The sequence below is a fragment of the Rana temporaria genome, chromosome 4, assembly GCF_905171775.1.
Source record: "Rana temporaria chromosome 4, aRanTem1.1, whole genome shotgun sequence".
Taxonomy (NCBI): domain Eukaryota; kingdom Metazoa; phylum Chordata; class Amphibia; order Anura; family Ranidae; genus Rana; species Rana temporaria.
In genome coordinates, this window is record NC_053492.1 from 52,331,997 (window position 1) to 52,353,733 (window position 21,737).

At 46.0% G+C, this 21,737-nt stretch overlaps 1 protein-coding gene across 1 annotated transcript; it reads left to right on the forward strand.

Annotated features, from left to right (window-relative positions):
• The first annotated feature begins 17,382 nt into the window (after positions 1-17,382).
• On the forward strand, positions 17,383-19,814 carry LOC120936210. The gene is made up of 2 exons (XM_040348398.1): positions 17,383-19,543; positions 19,710-19,814. Exon 1 carries the CDS (start codon positions 17,563-17,565, stop codon positions 19,537-19,539), a length of 1,977 nt encoding a protein of 658 aa, XP_040204332.1. The 5' UTR covers positions 17,383-17,562; the 3' UTR covers positions 19,540-19,543; positions 19,710-19,814.
• Positions 19,815-21,737: the final 1,923 nt, after the last annotated feature.

Below are 21,737 nucleotides of genomic sequence, written 5' to 3' on the forward strand. Positions count from 1 at the left end.
TACAATTGGAGAATACACATACAATTGGAGCATACACATACACATACAATTGGAGAACACACATACACATACAATTGGAGCATACACATACAATTGGAGAATACACATACAATTGGAGCATACACATACACATACAATTGGAGCATACGCATACAATTGGAGAATACACATACAATTGGAGCATACACATACACATACAATTGGAGAACACACATACACATACAATTGGAGCATACACATACAATTGGAGAATACACATACAATTGGAGCATACACATACACATACAATTGGAGCATACACATACAATTGGAGCATACACATACAATTGGAGCATACACATACAATTGGAGAATACACATACAATTGGAGCATACACATACACATACAATTGGAGCATACACATACAATTGGAGCATACACATACAATTGGAGCATACACATACAATTGGAGCATACACATACACATACAATTGGAGAATACACATACAATTGGAGCATACACATACACATACAATTGGAGCATACGCATACAATTGGAGCATACACATACACATACAATTGGAGCATACGCATACAATTGGAGCATACACATACAATTGGAGCATACACATACACATACAATTGGAGCATACGCATACAATTGGAGCATACACATACAAATGGAGCATACACATACAATTGTAGCATATGCATACAATTGGAGCATACACATACAATTGGAGCATACACGCGGTCGCATTATCTGACACAACACGTTCGTCAGACAATTATGGCCATAAAGTTGGATCGTGTGTACAAGCCTATATAGTTGGCAGCATTCCGAAAAAATCTTTAGGGACACTTTTTTGAATGTAGGCAGATTATTCATATAATTAGGGGTGGGACATTCATATGTAGGTGTGGTCTAAAAGAAATTACACGAAATATTGGGTGTGGCTGGAAGGGGTGTGATTAAATAGAGTCTGCGATGACTTACATAGTGAAGAATGTGGTAATATATAGGGAAAGAAAAATAAGAAAGAGGGATGGAGGGAGAGAGAAAGAAGGAGGGAAAGAAAAATAAGAAAGAGGGATGGAGGGAGAGAGAAAGAAGGAGGGAAAGAAAAATAATAAAGAGGGATGGAGGGAGAGAGAAAGAAAGAGGGATAGAGGGAGAGAGACAGAACAGGGAATGGAGGAGATGAGACAGAAAGAAAGAAAGAAAAGAAAAAAAACAGAGAGAAAGAAAGAGCATTTGAAGAAGAAAAAAAGAGAGGGATGGAAGAAGAGAGAAATACAGAAATGAAGAAAGAGGGATGGAGGGAGAGGGGAAGAAAGAGAGAGGGAAAGAAAAACGAACGAAGAGAAAGAAAGAGAATGAGAAAGAAAGGAATAAATATAAAGTGATGGAAGGAGAGAGAAATAAAGGGAGAGAGAAAAGGAGAAAGAATGAGCAACAGAGGGAGAGAGAAAGAAAGAGGGATGGAAGGAGAGACAAATAAAGAAAGAGGGATGGAGGAAGGGAAAAAGAGAGAAAGAGAAATGGAGGGAGATATAAAAAGATAAAAAAAGAGGGATGGAGGTAGCACGAAAGAAAGAGAAATAAAGAAAGAGAGATGGAGGGAGAGAGAAAGAAAGAAAAAAAAAGAAAGACAAAAAGAAAGAAAGGTGGATGGAGAGAGAGAAAGAGGGAGGGAGGGAAAGAGAGAAAGAGGGATGAAGAAAGAGAGAAATAAATAAATAAAGAGGGATGAGGGAGATAGAGGGATAAATACAGAGGGACAGATGGGGAGAGAGAGAAAGAATGAGAGAGAGATAGAAAGAGGAATGGAGGGAGAGAGAGAAAAAAGAAAGAAGGAAAGAAAGAGGGAGGGAGAGAGAAAGAAAGAAAGAAAGAAAGAAAGAAAGAAAAAAAGAGGGATGGAGTGTGAGAGAAAGAGGGGCAGAAGGAAAGAGAGAAAGAAAAAGAGGGATGCTCCATGGCTCCGCCCCTGCTCTCCACTCCCTCCTTGTGCTACATGGCTCAGCCCCCTGCTCTTCAAACCCTCCTTGTGCTACATGGCTCTGCCCCCTGCTCTTCAAACCCTCCTTGTGCTACATGGCTCTGCCCCCTGCTCTCTGGCCTCTGCTTGGCTCCGTCCTCTACTCTCTGGTCCCTCCTTGTGTTCCCTGGCTCCTTCCCCAGTGCTCTCCACCCCCCTGCTCTCCAGCACCCCCTGCTCTCCACTCCCATTCTTTTTGACTCCACTCCTCTCAAGCTCCCCCTCAGCGCTCTCCAGCCACCACCCCTCCTATGCTCTCCACCTTTCCCAGTGCTTTCTGCCCCCCTTGACCTCCGGCTCCTCCCTGCTCTTTACCCCCTCCCCCCAGTACTCTCTGCCCCCCCACCAGTGCTCTCCAGCTCCACCCTGTTCTTCCCCCCCCCCCGCAGTGCTCTCCTGCTCTTGCCCAGTGCTCTCAACTCCCCCAGTGCTCTCACAGACTGGGATATGGGGCACAGGAGCGGCTGCAGGCAGGGACAGGGCTTGGGATCTCTCTCACCCCTTTTACCTTACCCCCCTCTTTCTCGCCTCCTCCTATCTCTCTCTCCCACTGCTCCCTCTCAATCCTCTTTCTCCCCCTTGCTCTCTCCCCCTTCCTCACTCTCTCCTCTCTCTCTCTCTCTCTCTCTATCTCTCTCTCTCTCCTTCCGCCTCTCTTTCCCTATCTCTCTCCCCCCTCTTTATGTCACCCTCCTTTCTCTCACCCCTTTCCCTCACCCCCCTCTCTTTCTCACACCCCTCTTTTTGTCACCTTCCTCCTCTGTGTCACCCCTAGTCTCTCTCTCTCCCCCATTCACCCCTTCCCACTGCTCCCTCTCTCTCTCTCTCCCTCCGTCTCTCTCTCCTCCACCACTCTCTCCCCCTCTCCTCCACCTCTCTCTCTCCCTCCCCCCTCTCTCTCTCCCTCTCTCTCCCTCCTTCTCTCGACCCCCTCTCCCTCTCTCCCCTCACTCTCCCTCCCTCTCTCTAACCCCCTCTCTACCTCTTTCTCCCCTCTCTTCCCCTGTCTCCCATTCTCTCCCCCTCTTTCCCATTCTCTCTCCCTCCCTCCCTCTTCCTTCCTCTCCCCCTCTTTCCACTTCTCTCTCCCTCTCTTCCCCTCCCCCTATTCCTCTCTCTCCCTCCTCCCCCTCACCCCACTCTCTCCCCTGCTCTTTCCCTCCCTCCCTCTCTCTCCCTCCCGCTTCCCCTCTCTATTCCCTTCTCTCTCCCTCCCTCCCTCCCCCTCTCTCTCTATGTGCTGTACTGGGATCCCCCCACTCTCCTTCCTCCCAAGGCATGGGAAATTCTTAGAGGGGTGAGTTGCCACCTTGCTAGGTCCCAGATGTTTTCTTGGCTGCATATGTCTGATGGGTGAGGAGGGTGCCCTGAAAGTGGTGCTGATGAACTGTGTACTAGACCCTCTCCCTCCCTTTCTCTCTCCCTCCCTCTCTCCCCCTCTCCCTCTCTCTCCCTACTATCTCTCTCCCTCTCCCCTTCTCTCTCCCTGTCCCCTTCTCTCTCCCCTCTCACCCCTTGTCTCCCATTCTCTCTCCCTCTCTCCCATTCTCTCTCCCTCCCTCTTCCTCCCTGTCCCCCTCTCTCTACTTCTCTCTCCCTCTCTCCCCATCTCCCACACTCTCTCCCCTCCCACTCTCTCTCCCTCCTCCCCCTCACCCCACTCTCTGCCCCGCTCTCTTCCTCCCTCTCTCTACCTCCCTCTCTCTCTCCCGCTCCCCCTCTCTATTACCTTCTCTATCCCTCCCCCCTCTCTCTCTCTCTATGTGTGCTGTACTGGGACCCCCCCACACTACTTCCCCCCAAGGCATGGGAAATTCTTGGAGGGGTGGGTTTCCACCTTGCTAGGTCCCAGATGTTTTATTGGCTGCGTATGTCTGATGGGTAAGGAGGGTTCCCTGGAACTGGTGCTGATGAACTGTGTACTAGACCCTCTCCCTCTCTCTCTCTCTCCATGTCCCCCCTCTCCCTCTCTCCCCCTTCTCTCTCTCCCCTTCTCTCTCTCTCCCTCCCTCCCTCCCCCTCTCTCTCCCTATCTCCCCCTCTCTCTCCCCCTCTTTCTCCCTCCTTCTCCCTCTCTCTCCCTCCTCCTCTCTCTCTCTCCACCCTCCCCCTCTCTCCCTCCCTCCCTCTTCCTTCCATCCTTCGATCGATGCCGAAAAGGCATTTGACCGTCTTAGCTGGAGATTCTCATTACACTCATTTCCTCAGATCAACCTGGGCAACAATATGATTAATAAAATAATGGCATTATACTCCATCCCACATGCACAGGTATGAATTAATGGCACTCTTTCATCCCCATTTAAAATGAATAACGGGACTCGTCGGGGTTGCCCCGTATCCTCATTATTATATGTGATAAATATGGAGCACTTAGCGACGGCTATATGTAACAACCCCTCCATACACAGCATTATCACTAAGGAATTGGATTAGAAAATCTTTCTCTATGTAGATGATGTCCTACTCTACATCACTTCACCCAGGCTTAGCATTCCTTCTATTCTAAAATAATTTAAAAAATTTGGACGTTTAAGTAATTTTAAAGTCAACTTAAGCAAATCAGATATACTGAATATTTTGTTACCTAGTGGAGTTTGTTACCTTTCCTTATTTCCTTTCTATCAGCAGGATGTAGCCGTGAAATATTTAGAAGTGATGATCCCCACGGATCTTTCACTTATCTATGATCTAAACTTCTCTCCTCTTCTGACACAAACCCAATCTGAACTTTCAACTTGGTCAAAACTCTCTATTTCCTGGTTTGGTAGAATTCACCCCATTAAAATGGATATTTTACCAAAATACTTGTATTTGTTCCAAACTTTAACTATAAAACTGCCCAAAACTTTTTGTTAATAATCAAAATAAATGTTTCTTACAATTTATCTGGAAGACTACCGAACCTCAAATCAATCGGAAAAGGCTTTGCCGATCAAAAGCACGCGGAGGCACCGCTCTACTAGATGTCGAGCGTTATTACAAGGCAGCCATATTTTCCTGTATTCTAGACTGGTTCCATCCTTCCCACGATAAACAGTGGGTCCAACTAGAAATGGATTCTTCCAAACTATATCCTAAAGCCGCCCTGTGGATCTCTCTGAAAGATATAGGACAGTGCTCCTCCTGGCCACTGATCACTTATACAGTTATAGAGTGTTGGCATAATTATTTACATTTATTTTCAATATCTTCTATCCCATGTCCTCTTACACCATTATTAGATAATCCTTCTCTCCCTATTGGTCTTCATCCACACGCTATTCTAAGCTGGGATAAATCTTTCTGGCCAAAAATTAGGCATACGATTTAAAAAAATGTATTCATTACATTTTCAAATTTTCAAACTACACACGGTCAGACGAGAAGCCCCTGGTTTCTCTATTTGCAGTTACAGGGGCAGATTCAGATAGAGATACGCCGGCGGATCTCCTGATCCGCCGTCGTATCTGTGAGACCCGACGGTCGGATCTGTGAGATCCCACCGTCGGAGCTATGCGACTGATTCATAAGAATCAGTTCCGCATAGATCTTCCTTGGATCCGACTGGTGTAAGTGACTTACACCAGTCGAATCTTAGGCTGTAATCTCCCGCCGGCCGCTAGGTGTCGTCGCAATTTTTTACCCGTCGCATATGCAAATGAGGAAAACCGCCGATTCACGTCCGTACGCCCGCCCGTCGCTCGTTTTCTACGTCGTTTGCGTTCGGGTTTTTCCGGCGGATAGCTACCCCTGCTTCTATGAGGGGTAGCTAATGTTAAGTATGGCCGACGTTCCCGCGCCGATTTTTACATTTTCTACGTCGTTTGCGTACCGCCGCAAACAATGACGTCGTAGCGACGTCATTTGGAGCATGCGCACTGGGCTTTTTCGCCCCGGCGCATGCGCAGTTAAATCGGCGCGGGAACGCGCCTGATTTAAATTGTACACTCCCCCTAGCCGCGGAATTTGCATTCCGCCGGGGGGAGATAGGATCCGACGGTGCAGTTTGCGAGGTAAGTGCTTTATGAATCATGCACTTGCCTCGCTAAATTGCACCGGCGGATCGTAAACCAGGTAGATCTAGCGGATCTAAAGATCCGCAGATCTATCTGAATCTGCCCCACAGTGTTTCTACTTTATCTCCGGCACTGAAAACTACCATCCATCGACCGCTTAGGCCCCGTACAGACGAGTGGACAGTCAGATGAAAGCGGTCCGCCGGACCGTTTTCATCGGACATGTCCGCTGGGAGATTTCGGTCTGATGGCTGTACACACCATCAAACCGAAATCCGCGCAGACAGAGAACGCGGTGACGTAGACGACACCGACGTTCTCTATCGCGCGAGTTCAATGCTTCCACGCATGCGTCGAATCAATTTGACGCATGCGCAGGATTTCTGTCCGCTGGTTAGACGTACTAACCAGTGGACATGTCCGCCGGACAGCTTCCCAGCGGACATGTTTCTTAGCATGCTAAGAAACATTTGTCCGCTGAAAATCTGTCCGCTAGCCTGTACACACGATCGGATCTGTCCGCTGACACTGGTCGGCGGACCAGTTTCAGCGGACATGTCCGGTCGTGTGTACGAGGCCTCACAGAATTCGAGCAATTGTGCATATCCCCAACCCACTCTATATCTAAGATCTATAAAATATTATCTAATCTAGATTCACCAGGTTTACCCACGTACACGGTAAAGTGGATGATAGAACTAGGTTTTTCAATTCAGGAAGAGGAATTGGATAAAAATGTTAATAATACCCATACATTTTCAATGGCTGGTGACACTAAGGCCGCGTACACATGGTCGAACAAGTCAGCTGAAACTGGTCCACGGACCAGTTTCCGCAGACATGTCCGACCGTGTGTACGGCCTAGCGGACAGGTTTCCAGCAGACAAAAGTTTCTTAGCAAGCTAAGAAACTTGTCCGCTGGAAACATGTTCGTCGGACATGTCCGATGGTTAGTACACCTAATCGGACATGTCCGCTGGTTATGACGTGTAACCAGCGTCCCGAAATCCCGCGCATGCGTCAAATTGATTCGACGCATGCATGGAAGCATTGCACTTCCGTGTTTGAGAACGTCGGTGTCTTCTATGTCACCCCGTTCTCTGTCCGCGGGGATTTTGGTCTGATGGTGTGTACACACATCAGACCAAAAGCAGCCAGGAGACATGTCCGATGAAAACGGTCCGCTGCTCGTGTGTACGGGGCCTATGGAACATCATTTTAAACTGCTATCAAGATGGTACCGCACTCCAGTCAATTTATACCACATCATTCCGTCTCAGTCGGAATCGTACTGCTGCTGCCATGTCTCTATGGAAGATTTTCTTCATGTTTGGTGGGCCTGCCCTCCTATTAACAAACTATGGGAACGTGTAATAAATCTTTATAATCTAGTTACAGGTGAGTCAGTTCCTAATTCTACAGAAGTGACCCTTCTTCCTCTTTTACCCCAAATTTTACCTTGAGTTAGGAAATCTCCTCTATGTCTATTTGTCTCAGCAGTTAGACAATTAATTCCTAGGTACTGGAAGTCATCTACCACTCCTTCATTTATGGAGTGGATCGAGACTCCAAATGGCATTATGCGTATGGAAGAACTGGTAGCTGAAAATAAGGATACTACGGAGAAGTTAAGGGTATGGTTGGCCTGGTTAACATTTAAAGACTCAAAGCTACTGGATTTCTTGGCTGAGCTTTATTGAGGCCTAAGTAGAAGTATCACCCACTTAGAACATGTGAATAACAAAGGGAAAACCCCCCCCCCTCCTTCTTCCCTCCCTTTTTTTTCTGTTTTTCTCCTTTTTTTTCTCCGCAATCTCTTTTTCAAGAGCACTTAAATGGTTTCTACATTGGTGCATTGCTATATATTTGATTTTAGATTCTTTGCATAATATCTGAGACATAGGGGCTGATTTACTAATGTCAATGCGCTGCGCCGGTTCGTACATTTCCGTTCGAATATTCTGCCTACAAGAATTCTAATGTTGTATGACTAGTAATAATGTCGAATCTATTCTCTATAATGTCGAATCTATTTTCTCATAAATCAAAATCTATTCTCTGTAATGTCGAATCTATTATTTGTATAGTGTCGAATCTTTTCTCTATAATGTCGAATCTTTTCTCTATGATGTCGAATCTTTTCCCTATAATGTCGAATCTCTCTATATCGAATTTTTACCGCAACGAAAACGAAAATAAAGCATTTTTTATGTCGGATCTTTCGGTTTTCGTTTCTTGCACTTTCGTTATCGTTTGTTAAAACGATAACGAAAAAAACAGATTTTCGGACGAAAATGCATTCTAACGAAAACGAATGCACATGTCTACTGAACGCCCCCTCTGCTGTCCTGAGAGGAGATGGTGTATGTGCACCAAGGATCCCAGTGATTCATCTTTGAAGATGACTTGAAGACGACTTAGGCCCCGTACACACGACCAGTTTCCTCGGCAGAATTCAGCTTCCGACCGAGTTTCTGGCTGAATTCTGCCGAGGAAACTGGTCGTGTGTACACTTTCGGCCGAGGAAGCCGACGAGGACCTCGGCGAGGAAATAGAGAACATGTTCTCTATTTCCTCGTTGTTCTATGGGAGCTCTCGGCCCGCCGAGGTCCTCGGCGGCTTCAGGGCTGAACTGGCCGAGGAACTCGACGTGTTTGGCACGTCGAGTTCCTCGGCCGTGTGTACGAGGCCTAAAGGCTGTTTTCCTGCTGGGGATTGACTTCCACGTTTGGAGCCAGATGAACCATCTTGTGTGTGCTGAGCTGATTTAATCTCTGTAATGGGGGTCCATCTGTTCCGGTAAGCGGCCATTCAATTACCTTATATGAAAGAAGCGTCTAGACTTGAAGATTAACATCTCTATTTCCATGCCTGTTTGAATGAAAATCTGCAACCTATTCGCCATAGTGTTACACTTTTTGTGGACTTCACTTTTTGCTTTTGTTATTTACGTGGACTTCCAAGTTTTCACCATTCATTAGTACCTTTTTAATTTTGTGTATTTTTATGGACTTGAATGACCATTTATCACAAGTGTTGAGGGTTTGGTGCAATGATACTGTTGTTTGTTCCTTTTCAGATCACTTTCACTGGTTAACTCCAAGGGACCAAATCTAACACATCTTATTTCATAACACTTAATTTTTTCGTTACATTTATTATTTTGTGTTACATTAGTCGCTGAGATATGCGACCTTCAGATTGCGCATTAACATATATTCCTTTTTACAGATATTTAGAAAGTACAGAGGACACAAAGCCAGCATGAACGTTGGGGAACACACACTTTTGGAAGAAAATGGTGATAATAGCAGCCAGTGGCGGTTCGTCCATAGAGGGCGCCGCAGCGCCGCCCCCTCTGGCTCTCGCACAGCCACTGAAATACATAGATTCATGCATTGCATGAATCTATGCATTTTCGCCACTGCCGCCCACTATTCAGATGGCCGGATGGTGAGCGCCAGCCACCTGAATAACGGCAGCTGGTTGGCTGTGTGGAAGTGCCTATCAGAGCCAGCGGCTCTAAGGGATGTACCGGCGGTGCGTTCCTTGGATAAGACTGACAGGCGTCTCAGCCAATCAGGTTGTATTTTCGCCACTGCCGCCCACTATTCAGATGGCCGGATGGTGAGCGCCAGCCACCTGAATAACGGCAGCTGGTTGTGGAAGTGCCTATAAGAGCCAGCGGCTCTAAGGGACGTACCGGAATAAAACCCTCCTCCAGATGGAACTGAGATGGATCTTCCAGTTAAATGCTACATTGCCTCCAGGCTTAAATGAGGCTATTTGCTTTAAACCTTTTCTGGATGGTTTCTCCTCAGGTGGCATAGAAAAATGAGCCACTAATGTAAGTGTAATATTAATATCTGCTGGTTTGCCTTTTAATACCATTAAATCTTTTATAACTTACAATTCATGATTAATGTATCTGCCTATGTAATCTTGCTATCTTCTAGTTAGGTCTTATTTAACATCTATGGGGTATGCCAGTCAATTTTATATTGAACACTCTTATTATTGATTAAACTGTTATGTCATATTTGGGTATTACTATCTCTTGTCTTTGCTTTATTATTATTATTATTAGATTATTTGTGGTGGTCGATCGAAGGGATTGCCCGGCACACAAAGCCGCCGGTTCTTCGAACCTGGGCGGCGCCAGAGACTCTGTGGGTTGATCTTCCATCCCCGCCCATACTCTCTATTTTGCCACTCCTAGCAGATATACTTAGTCCGCAGTTGAGGCTTATTGTGTCGGTGGATGTGGTGTGCGTAACGCTGCCCCGACGCGATGACCTAGTGCATGCGCGGTGGGGGCTTTGCCGCGCACACTAGGTCCAGGGGACTAACTAGGAGTTCCCTACTATTTTAGTTTCTTGCGGTCAGCTGTCTGCGATTATATGCGATAGTTGATGCAGGGGACTTGATATAAATATAGAATAAATATAGAATACCTACACCTCTACATCAGCATTCCTTGTTGGATTGTTATGGTGTGAGGTCATTTAATAAGTTTCACTTCCATATTACCTGCTTCAATGATATCGTGCAATACTACCCTCTAGTGCAGTGGTTCTCAACCCTACTAGTGCCGTGACCCCTTGATAAAATTTCCTAAGTTGTGGGGACCCCTAACAGTAAAATTATTTTTGTAGCATGGGTTGTCAACACCCAAGGCAAGACTATTAATTTGAGCCCCTAACCCACGGACATTTATCGCTCCCTGAGTCCCTTCCACTCATACAGTATTAAAACCCCTTATGGTACATTTTAGGATTTACCACTCTTTCTTTTTGGTCTCCTTTCTTTCCCTTTTATCTCTCTCTACCCTAATTTCTTGTTTTTTTTCCCCCCATCCCTCTCTCTAGCCATCTTTCTTGTTCTTTGTCTTATTCTCCCTCTTCCTTTTTCTTTTGTTCCTCCCCTCTTTTCCTCTCTCTTCCATGTATTCTCTATTTTTATTCCTTCTCTTACTCCTAGGGGGGTTGGGGAAATGAGTGGCAATGCTGGTGGGAGTTCTGATCAGCCAACTTTAGGTGCTCTTGATCAAGGTCATCTGCTGATCTTAGAACTGTGGTGGGGACTTTTAATGGCAACTATAATCACAGGTAGTGTTAGTCAATGTGTCTCCGACTTTGTAGTGTCTCATAGCAGTGACACCTATGCCAAAATCAGGAGATGGGGTCTCCTTCAGTCCCTCCCACTTCACATTCCTCACCAGTCAGCTGACCTCTATTCTCTGCCACCCAGCCATGCTGTGAACTGAATAGGCGGATGCAAAGAGGCTGAGTGTGTGGCAGTGTGCTCCAGGAACAAAAAGGCTGGGAGAGCGGTGCCGGCTTCAGGAACAGCCCAGGATTTGGTGACCCCTGGCAAATCATCTATCGACCCCCAGGTTGAGAACCACTGCTCTAGTGTATCTCTACAGATAGGGTTTTTTTTTTTCACTAGATCCAGGGGATTAATTAGTATTCCTTACTACTTTGGTTTCTTGCAGCCAGCTGTCTGCAGTTTACTGCAATATTAATGGGAGATACTTGATATAAATACAGAGCACCAATACCTCCATAGCAGCATTGTTTGCTGTGGTGTAAGTCCCATGTCTATATTATCTGCTTTAATGACTCTATGCAACACTACCCTCTAGTGGACTTCCATAGATATGGTCTCTACAGGTTTACTAAACCACTACCCATATGCTCGCATCCACCTTATTCAGGGTACTAATTAGGAGTTCCTTACTACTTTTGTCTCTTGCAGTCAGCTGTTTTCAGTTAACTGTGATAGCTGATGGGAGGATCTTGCTATAAATACAGAGCACTCACACCTTCACACCAGCATTCTTTGCTGGGTTGGCAAGCTGTGATGTTGCTCCTGTCAAGTAAGTCAATATTACCTGCTTTAATGATATTATGCAACACTATCATAGCTCTTACGTTTACTAAACCATCACCTCTATGCTCGGATACTCCCTAGTTTGGATTTAGTTATTTAAACTTATTTGTTTATGTTATCCTCTATGAACAAATATAAAACAGAAAATATCATTATATAGTGCATATATTTGATTTAGCCCCCTCCCTTTTTTTTTGTATATAATATTAATTTAAATAGCTCTACAAATACTTTTTTTAAAAATAGAGGTTAAAATTAAGGCTAGATAAATCCCTATAGTAATGTCATATCTTTTTCTATCCCTGTAGTAATTCAGTGTACTCTTTGACAGCGGACATTATTAGGTTTGCTGCGGATCTCATATAATCAGGTACATATACATATAACCTTTCATTAACATATAAACTGCTATTGTAGCAAATTATTACTCTATTTATATAATATGTACTATTTAGCCTTATTTGGGTACAAACTATCATTGGTATTTATTATCTTTTATAATTTTAGGGACCTCCAATCCAGTCCCAGTATATCCCTTCTGGCTGATCCACCGGCATCTTGATCTTTGGAATAATTTCTCCCTAATGGGATGAACATCCAAAACTTGCATTAATTGTACATCCTGATACCCTTCTTTGACTGGCAACCCCATTGTTTGAACCCAGCGTGCTGTATATTTTCAATTCTTTTAAAACGTATCCAATTAAATATTCATCATCCTTTAAAATACGTAAGTGAACAATTACGTGTGTGTGTGTGTATAACTTTTTGTATATAACTTTTTGTATATATTTAATAATGCTAAAAACGCATGTAATTAACTCTATGTATTCTTACGCTCCAGATGAACTAATTGTCCTTTTCTACACAACCCTGAAGAAGGTTATCCCGAAACGCATCAGGTGTAAAGAAGGTTCTTCTTGTATTCACCTATATGGTGACAATCTTTAGAACTCTGTATTTTAATTTAATATTTAAACTTTTTTTGGATGAATATGTTCAATTGTGAATAAAACCTTTTTTACTCTCAATATCCTGTATATTTTGAAATATTATCAGTGCCTTAAAAGTCCACCCAGGGGAACCCCCCTTTTTTTCTTTTCTCAAGGGACGTACCGGCGGTGCGTTCCTTGGATAAGACTGACAGGCGTCTCAGCCAATCAGGTTCACCAGTTCTGGTAACCTGATTGGCTGAAGCGTCATCGAGGGCGGGAGAAGACATCGAGGGGCGTGGAAGGAGGGTGGCTGACCCCCAGAAAGGTAAGTGCCGGGCGGGGGAGGGGCATTTTACAGGGCGCAGTGGTGACACTTAAAGGGCGCAGTGGTGACACTTAAAGGGCGCAGTGGTGACACTTAAAGGGCGCAGTGGTGACACTTAAAGGGCGCAGTGGTGACACTTAAAGGGCGCAGTGGTGACACATAAAGGGCGCAGTGGTGACACTTAAAGGGCGCAGTGGTGACACTTAAAGGGCGCAGTGGTGACACTTAAAGGGCGCAGTGGTGACACTTAAAGGGCGCAGTGGTGACACTTAAAGGGCGCAGTGGTGACACTTAAAGGGCGCAGTGGTGACACTTAAAGGGCGCAGTGGCGACACTTAAAGGGCGCAGTGGCGACAATTGATGGGCACAGTGGCTGCGTTTGATGGCATGGCACATTGGTGACAATTGATGGCACAGTGGCTGTGTTTGATGGCATGGCACAGTGACTGCGTTTGATGGCATGGCACAGTGGTGACAATTGATGGCACAGTGGCTGTGTTTGATGGCATGGCACAGTGGTGACAATTGATGGCACAGTGACTGCATTTGATGGCATGGCACAGTGGTGACAATTGATGGCACAGTGGCTGCGTTTGGCATGGCACAGTGGCTGCATTTGATGGGCACAGTGGCTGCATTTGATGGGCACAGTGGCTGCATTTGATGGGCACAGTGAGGCTGCAATTGTGTTTTTTTTTTTTTCATTTGCGCCCCCCAAAAATTTTGAGCACCAGCCGCCACTGATAGCAGCAGCTTTTCCTCAATAGAGGTTTCCTTTAGACGGCTATTTACACCCATTGTACCTCTCAGACTGGCCATGTGTTGATGGGGTATTGAGACTCTGCTTTCTCCAAGAGTGACGCAATTTTTATCCCTTCCACATCTTTTTCTATAAGCACAGAGGATAATGCGTCGTACACACGACCGTTTTTCATGATGAGAATTTTTTTTTAATTGGTCGTGAAAAACGTGTGTAGGCTCCAGAGCATTTGTCTCGACGAACCTGCTCTATTTTTTCTCGTCGTTTTTCACGTCATCGTTTTTCTTGTCGTGAAAAATGGTTGTGTGTATGCTTTAACGAGGGGGGAAAAAACACACATGCTCAGAAGCAAGTTATGAGACGGGAAATTAGCATAATCAGCCCAAAGGGTGGCGCCATTCGAATGGAAGTGCCGTCGTACGTGTTGTACGTCACTGCAAGCATTTTTTTATCACGATCGTGTGTATGAAGGGCAGGCTTGAGAGGAATCGCGTCGAGAAAAACAGTTTTTCTCTCAAGCGTCTTCCAGGACAGCCCATGAGACCTAGGGCTCCTCCTACCAGGACAGGAAACACGTTAACCCCCACCAGATAAAAGGGCGGTCCTCCAGGCCCCATGCCAGTATTAGTGTTTCCTCCGGACGGGGGGTAACATGTTTCAAGGAACCTGGTCCCCTAGGTCTCATGAGCAGAGGCTCTAACGGCTGTTATGGGGTATGTGTTCATTTTTAAACTAACCTCCGTGCCATGTGCAGTGTCCACTGGAGAGGTGGTAATCTGCGGCTCTTTTTTTCTGTGCCTGGAGAGGGCCAAGACCGGGATGGCGTCGGGTCCCTAGCGTCTTGGCAAACGCTGCAGCCGTTTGGTGGTGACGGGTCCCGCACACAGCATGGCTGTCTCGTGCTAGGATTCCAGGAAGTCACTGGCGCTGGAGGGGCGGGGCTTCTGCGCTCCAAGCTGGCCCACAGGAAGATCCGGAGGGGTCGCTTCCGGGTCATATGACGTCATCATCGGGCGCCGGAGACGCGGTTCCAGTCTCCAAAACGGCGCGAAAAAGTAGCTTTAAATGGCTGGCTGGTGATCGCTGGTAGAAGCAGCACAGGCTGTTAGAATACCAGTCGGGCGGCATGGATTCTCCTGCAGTTCCTTCTCAGGCAGATGCAGCCTCCAACACCAGCACCTCTCAGGTAAGCTCTAAGTATGGACTTTTTTTGCTATCCTGCTGAGTGTTCTTCCCCCCCCCCCTCCCAATCATAGGATTTGGTGTTAGGGGACACACTTTCCCTTCTCCTGCACGTGGTGATGGAGTATTTATTGTGGTTTGTTACTTATGGGGGTTATTTATTTATTTATTTATTTATTTTATGTCTTCCAGGGCAAGACCCAGGAAAAATCCCAAGCGCAGCCACATAAGAGAAAGTGTGCGGTGTGCGGTAACAAACTGAGCTCCACTTGGAACAAAGCAGTTTGTCGCACATGTATAGATGCTTTAGTGAAGGATGACCCAGTGACCTCATGTCAAAAAATGTTGACTTCGGTCAGGGATGAGCTTGTTTCTACTTTTGGTTCATTTAGAAATCTAATTGACAAAATTCAGGCTCCCCAACAGGGTACATCTTCAAAAAGAAAGGCTTCAGTTGCTAGCACCCCACAGGTGAGCGTAGAGAGTGAAGACTCCGAGGCTGAAGCCAAATCTACCCATTCTTCTCAGGAAGACTCAGGGTCAGATACAGAGACTAGGGATAGAGTATCCTCTAAGGGCTCAAGGTTTAAACTGTCTTTAGAAGATGTGGATAACTTGTTAAAAGCCATCTATACTACCCTTGAAATGGAGGAGGAGGAGGTACAAATGTCCAAACATGACCTTATGTACAAAGGGTTGCACAAAAAGAGAAGTAAAAACTTTCCAGTGCACGATTCCCTCCTTGATACGATCAAACTGGAGTGGGAGAATCCAGAGAGAAAACCTTTCTTTTCTGGTAACCTAAAAAGACGGTTTCCATTTGATGAGGACGCAGCGCTACCGTGGAACAAAAACCCTAAGTTAGATGCTCCTCTTTCAAAGGTTTCAAAAAATTCGGACCTGGCGTTTGATGACATGGGTACGCTTAAGGATCCTATGGACAAAAAATGTGACGTCCTTCTTCATAGAGCTTGGGATTCAACTATGGGGAATCTCAAACCAGCTTTAGCTTCCACTTGTGTAGCCAGGAATTTGGAGGAATGGCTTACACAAATCCAAACCCATCTTTTGGCAGGTACTTCTAGGGAAGAGATTTTAAAATCCTTTCCTCTCCTGTTTAGTGCCGTGGGGTTTTTAGCTGATTCTTCGGCAGAATCAGTAAGGATGACAGCCAGGACTTCAGCTTTGGTGAACTCAGCCAGAAGAAGTGTTTGGCTTAAAACATAGTCTGGGGATGCAGCATCTAAATTAAGATTATGTGCGCTGCCGCTGACAGGGGAGCATCTTTTTGGCCCAGGTCTGCAGGAAGCTCTGGAACGTACGGCCGATAGGAAAAAGGCCTTTCCAGAAAAGAAAAAACAGACTGGAAGAAAATTTTTTCGTGGCCAAAACAAAGGCCTGCCATGGCAACAGGGTCCTAAAGAAAAGGACAATAGGCCCAAGAAACATTGGACCGGATGCAAAGGTAGAGGAGGTGTTTTATTTAACACACCTCAGCAACCCGCCAAACCACAATGACCAGCTTCTGCCAGTGGGGGGAAGATTGAAGGCCTTTCTCCCACAATGGGCAGCTGTCACCTCAAGTCCCTTCATCCTGGATCTGGTGGCAAATGGGTACAGACTAGAGTTTTCCTGCCAGCCACCAGAACGTCTTTTGATCACCTCTCCTCCCAAAGATCGGGAGAAAGCAAGAGCTCTGGGTCTCCAAGTAGGAGAATTGTTAGACCAAAAAGTCCTGATTCCTGTTCCCCGGTCAGATCAGAACAAAGGGTTTTATTCCCACATTTTTGTCATCAGAAAGCCGTCAGGGAAGTATCGGCTCATTCTGAACCTTCGATCTCTAAATCGATCGATCAGGTACAAGCACTTCAGGATGGAGACAGTGTTCTCTATCAAGAATCTGCTTTACCCAAACTGTTTTATGGCCACATTGGATCTAAGGGATGCTTACCTACATGTCCCGATCCACCCAGCTTTCCAGAAATTCCTGAGAATAGCGGTAAAAATGGGAACGGAAATCAGACACTTTCAATTTCAGGCCCTCCCCTTCGGTCTGTCCTCATCCCCTCGTATCTTCACAAAGGTATTGGGGGAGGCGCTGGCTCCACTAAGGTTAAAGGCGATAACTATCATCCCTTACCTGGACGACCTATTAATAGTGGCAGAATCTCACCAAAAATTACTAGCAGATCTCCAGACTGTGCTAGACTTTCTTCAGTCCCTGGGCTGGCTGATAAACAGGGAAAAATCTTCCCTAATTCCAGCCCAGAGGGTGAAGTACCTGGGTTACGACTTTTGCTCAGTAGTCCAAAAAGTTTTTCTCCCAGAAGAAAAGGTCTCCAAGATGGTGCAAGCAGTGTCAGCCTTACAGACCAATCAGTTGGTCTCGCTGAGGGAAATTTCAAGGACGGTAGGTCTCATGACCTCGTGTTTCCCTGCGGTACCATGGGCAAGGTTCCATCAGAGACCATTGCAGAGATTCCTTCTGGAAAATTGGGATGGGGACGCCAGGTCCCTAGAGTCAAAAGTTTGGTTACCTACCAAGGTAAAGAGAAGTTTGTGGTGGTGGAGAAAGAATCTGCACCTAACAAAAGGCCTGCCATGGTCCATCTCGATATCCAAGAGGATCACGACAGATGCAAGCGCCTGGGGATGGGGAGCCCACCTCAAAGATCAGGTCGCACAGGGAAAATGGTCCTTGAAGGAAGCAAGAGCTTCATCGAACCAGAGGGAACTCCTAGCGGTTCACAGAGCACTGCAAGCCTTTCAATCGGAGATCAGGGGTCACAATCTCCAGATTCTGTCAGACAACATTGCGACAGTGGCGTACCTCAACAAACAAGGAGGCACGAGGAGTCGAATTCTTCAAGGAATAGCACAAGAAATGTTGTCCTGGGCAGAAGTAAATCTAGGCTCAATTTCAGCAGTGCACCTGAAGGGGACACAAAACAGTCTGGCAGACTACCTCAGTCGCCACAGGGTGGAGCGAGACAATTGGTCACTTCATCCAGAAGTCTTTGCGGAGGTCACCAACAAATGGGGTTATCCCGAAGCAGATTTGTTCGCGAATCAGGAAAACAGCAAGACAGAGGAGTTCTTTTCTCTAAACCCAGGGGATCGATCTCTGGGGATAGATGCCCTAGCAAATCCATGGCCCTTCGACCTTTGCTATGCCTTTCCGCCGATCAGACTCATTCCGGAAGTACTCCGGAAGTTTCTCCTAGAAGAGACAGACCTTATTTTGATCGCCCCCTTCTGGCCCAAGAGGCCATGGTTTTCCCTGCTACAGTCTCTGGTCTCGGAGCCTCCACTGAGACTTCAGAACAGAGAGGACTTGCTGTCGCAGGGTCCAGTGTCACACCCACAGGTGGTTTCATTAAGCTTAACAGCTTGGTATCTGAAGAGAAGATACTGAAGGCTCAGGGGTTTTCGGACAAGGTGATTAAAACCTTGGTAAATTGCAGAAAACCAGTCACTAGAGCCATTTATTCCAAAGTTTGGAAAAAGTTTAATTCATGGTTGTCTGAAAACCAAAGATCAACGCATGATGTTCCTTCTATTTTGGAATTTTTTCAAGAGGGTGTCGACAAGGGTCTTTCAGTTAGTACCTTGAAGGTACAGGCGGCAGCTATCAGCGTTTTCCTCCAGTTTTCTCTTTTGGAAAATCCCACGGTAGCTAGATTCTTTAAATCCATTTCAAGGGCCAGGCCGGTAGTGGTAAGAAGTTGTCCAACTTGGGACCTGTCCCTGGTACTTCAAACTCTGGTAGAGTTTCCTTTTGAACCTTTAGAGGATATTTCTGTTAAGCTACTTACCTTAAAAACAATTTTTTTAGTAGCTATTACCTCAGCTCGTAGAGTAAGCGAGTTACAGGCCTTATCAGTGAGGGAGCCTTTCCTCACGATTCTAGAGGATCGAGTTGTATTAAAAACTGATCCAGGTTTTTTGCCTAAGGTAGCTAGTACATTTCACAGATCACAGGACATTGTACTGCCATCCTTTTGTAGTTCACCACAGGGTGATCAGGAAAAGAAATTTAGTTTTTTGGATGTAAGAAGAACCCTTCTTGCATATTTAGAGGTCACCAAGACCTTCAGGAAGACAGACGCTTTATTTGTACTATTTTCAGGTACACACAAAGGTAAAGGTGCATCTAAAGCCACTTTGGCTAGATGGATCAAGCAGGCAATCTCAGAATCCTATAAAATCAGAGAAGTTCCCACACCTTTTGTTACAGCGCATTCAACAAGGGCTTTGGCTGCGTCTTGGGCTGAGAGGGCTGGTGCTTCACCGGAACAAATCTGTAAAGCTGCCACATGGTCCAGTTACTCGACCTTTATTAAGCATTATCGCCTGGATCTGCTATCAGCTCAAGATCAGGCGTTTGGTCGAAAGGTCCTTCAGGCAGTTGTCCCACCCTAGACTGGTAAGTTCTGGCTCATCGTCTCATGGGCTGTCCTGGAAGACGCTTGAGAGAAAAGCTGAGTTAGGCTTACCGGTAACTCCTTTTCTGAGAGTCTTCCAGGACAGCCGGATTCCCACCCGGTTTTGTTGTATGGAAGTTATGTGTTATTAATGCATATGTTTTTCAGGGTAGTCCTACGGTTCTCGAGAAGACTGGCATGGGGCCTGGAGGACCGCCCTTTTATCTGGTGGGGGTTAACGTGTTTCCTGTCCTGGTAGGAGGAGCCCTAGGTCTCATGGGCTGTCCTGGAAGACTCTCAGAAAAGGAGTTACCGGTAAGCCTAACTCAGCTTTTTTTTTTTTCCATGACATAAATAACAGTCGTGTGTATGCGGCATAAGACTGCATTCACACCTGGGCGTGTTAAATTGTGGGCAGAATTGCTATGATTCTGCCAGTGATTTCAAAACGCTCTGCTAAGATGACAAATCGCACAATGCGAATTTCCGATACATTTCCTTTTAATACCTAAAAATGCAGTGCGGGTCTTCCGTGATTGTTACACGATAAATGGCACTGCAATCGCTGCAAACCGCATCGCGTGAAGCTTGTTACCCAAAAAAAAGGATCAGTAGCTTCTTTCAGGCGGCGATCTTCGCGCTATGTGGTTCGCCACACTTGCAACCATGTTTTTAGGTGCCACTAAATGCATCTGAAATTAGCTTAGCGTGATTTGTCATTTTAGCAGAGCGTTTTGAAATTGTGGGCAGAAACTATTTAAAACTTCCAGGTGTGAATGTTTTTCCTGTGTTTGTGTGGGTTTCTCCTGGGGACTCCACCTTCACACTCCAGACATGCTAGTACAACCTTTTTTCAAACTTTCTAGCTTGGTGAAACCCTTGGGATAACTTTCAAGGCTCATGGAACCCCCACTGATTACTTTTTCTACTGGATACTAGCTTGTGGGTCACTGGGAATAATGGGCCAAATTCACAACCAAGATACTCCGTCGTATCTCAGATACTCCGTCGTATCTCAGATACTCCGTCGTATCTCTCAGAGTATCTATGCGACTGATTCATAGATCCGACAGATGTAATTGTTTTACACTGTCAGATCTTAGGATGCAATACCGCGGCCGCCGCTGGGGGGAGTTTGCGTCGTACACCAGCGTCGGGTATGCAAATTAGGAGTTACGGCGATCCACGACGGTTTTTCGCGTTCGCTTCGTCGCTGCTAGTCTAGTTTCCCGTCGCAAAGTTAGTCGTCGTTTTTGGCGCCCTAACTTTACACAGCACACGTATGTGCTGTATAAAGTATGGCCGTCGTTCCCGCGTCGAAATTTGTAAATTTTTCCTTCTTGCGTAAGACGTCCAGGAATACGGAAGTACGCTATGCACGTCGCCGTTCGAAAAAATGACGTGACTTCGTGCAAAGCACGGCAGGAAATTCAAAAGGGAGCATGCGCAGTTGGTCCGGCGCGGGAGCGCGCCTAATTTAAATGGCACACGGCCCTTTGAATTACGCGGGCTTACGCCGGAGGCCGCCGGCGTAAGTTTTCATTGCAAGTGCTTTGTGAATCAGGCACGTGCGATGAAAACTTGCGGTGGTGTAACTTGCGGTGGTGTAACGTATCTACGATCCGTTACGCCGCCGCACTTCTACGTGAATCTGGCCCTATGCTCTTTACATTTGTTGCTCAAGGAACCCTTGGCAAACTTTGGAGGAACCCTACTGTACCACGGAAAACTTGGTTGAGAAAGGCTGTGCTGGTATGTTAATTGACTCCTGTCTGGGACCTTAGGGCCAGATCCTCAAAAGGGATACGCTGGCGTATCTACTGATACGCCGTCGTATCCCTGTTTCTATCTTTGGAACTGATCCACAGAATCAGTTTCCAAAAGATAGGCAGAAGATCAGACATGTGTAAGGGACTTACACTGCCGGATCTTAGGATGCAGTACCGCATCCGCCGCTGGGGGCATTTCGAGTCGAAATGCCGCTTCGGGTATGCAAATTAGCACTTACGGAGATCCACGAAGCTTTTACGCTTCGTTTTCTCTCCGTAAGTATTAAGTTGCATGTGTAAAATTAGGGCTGCTTTTACAAAGTGTAAACTGTTTACACCTTGTAAAAGCAGACCCTTCTGTCCAGCGACGCGTTTTTTATTTTTTTTGTTTTAAATTTTTTTTTTTTTTCTTTTCGCCGTACCTTTT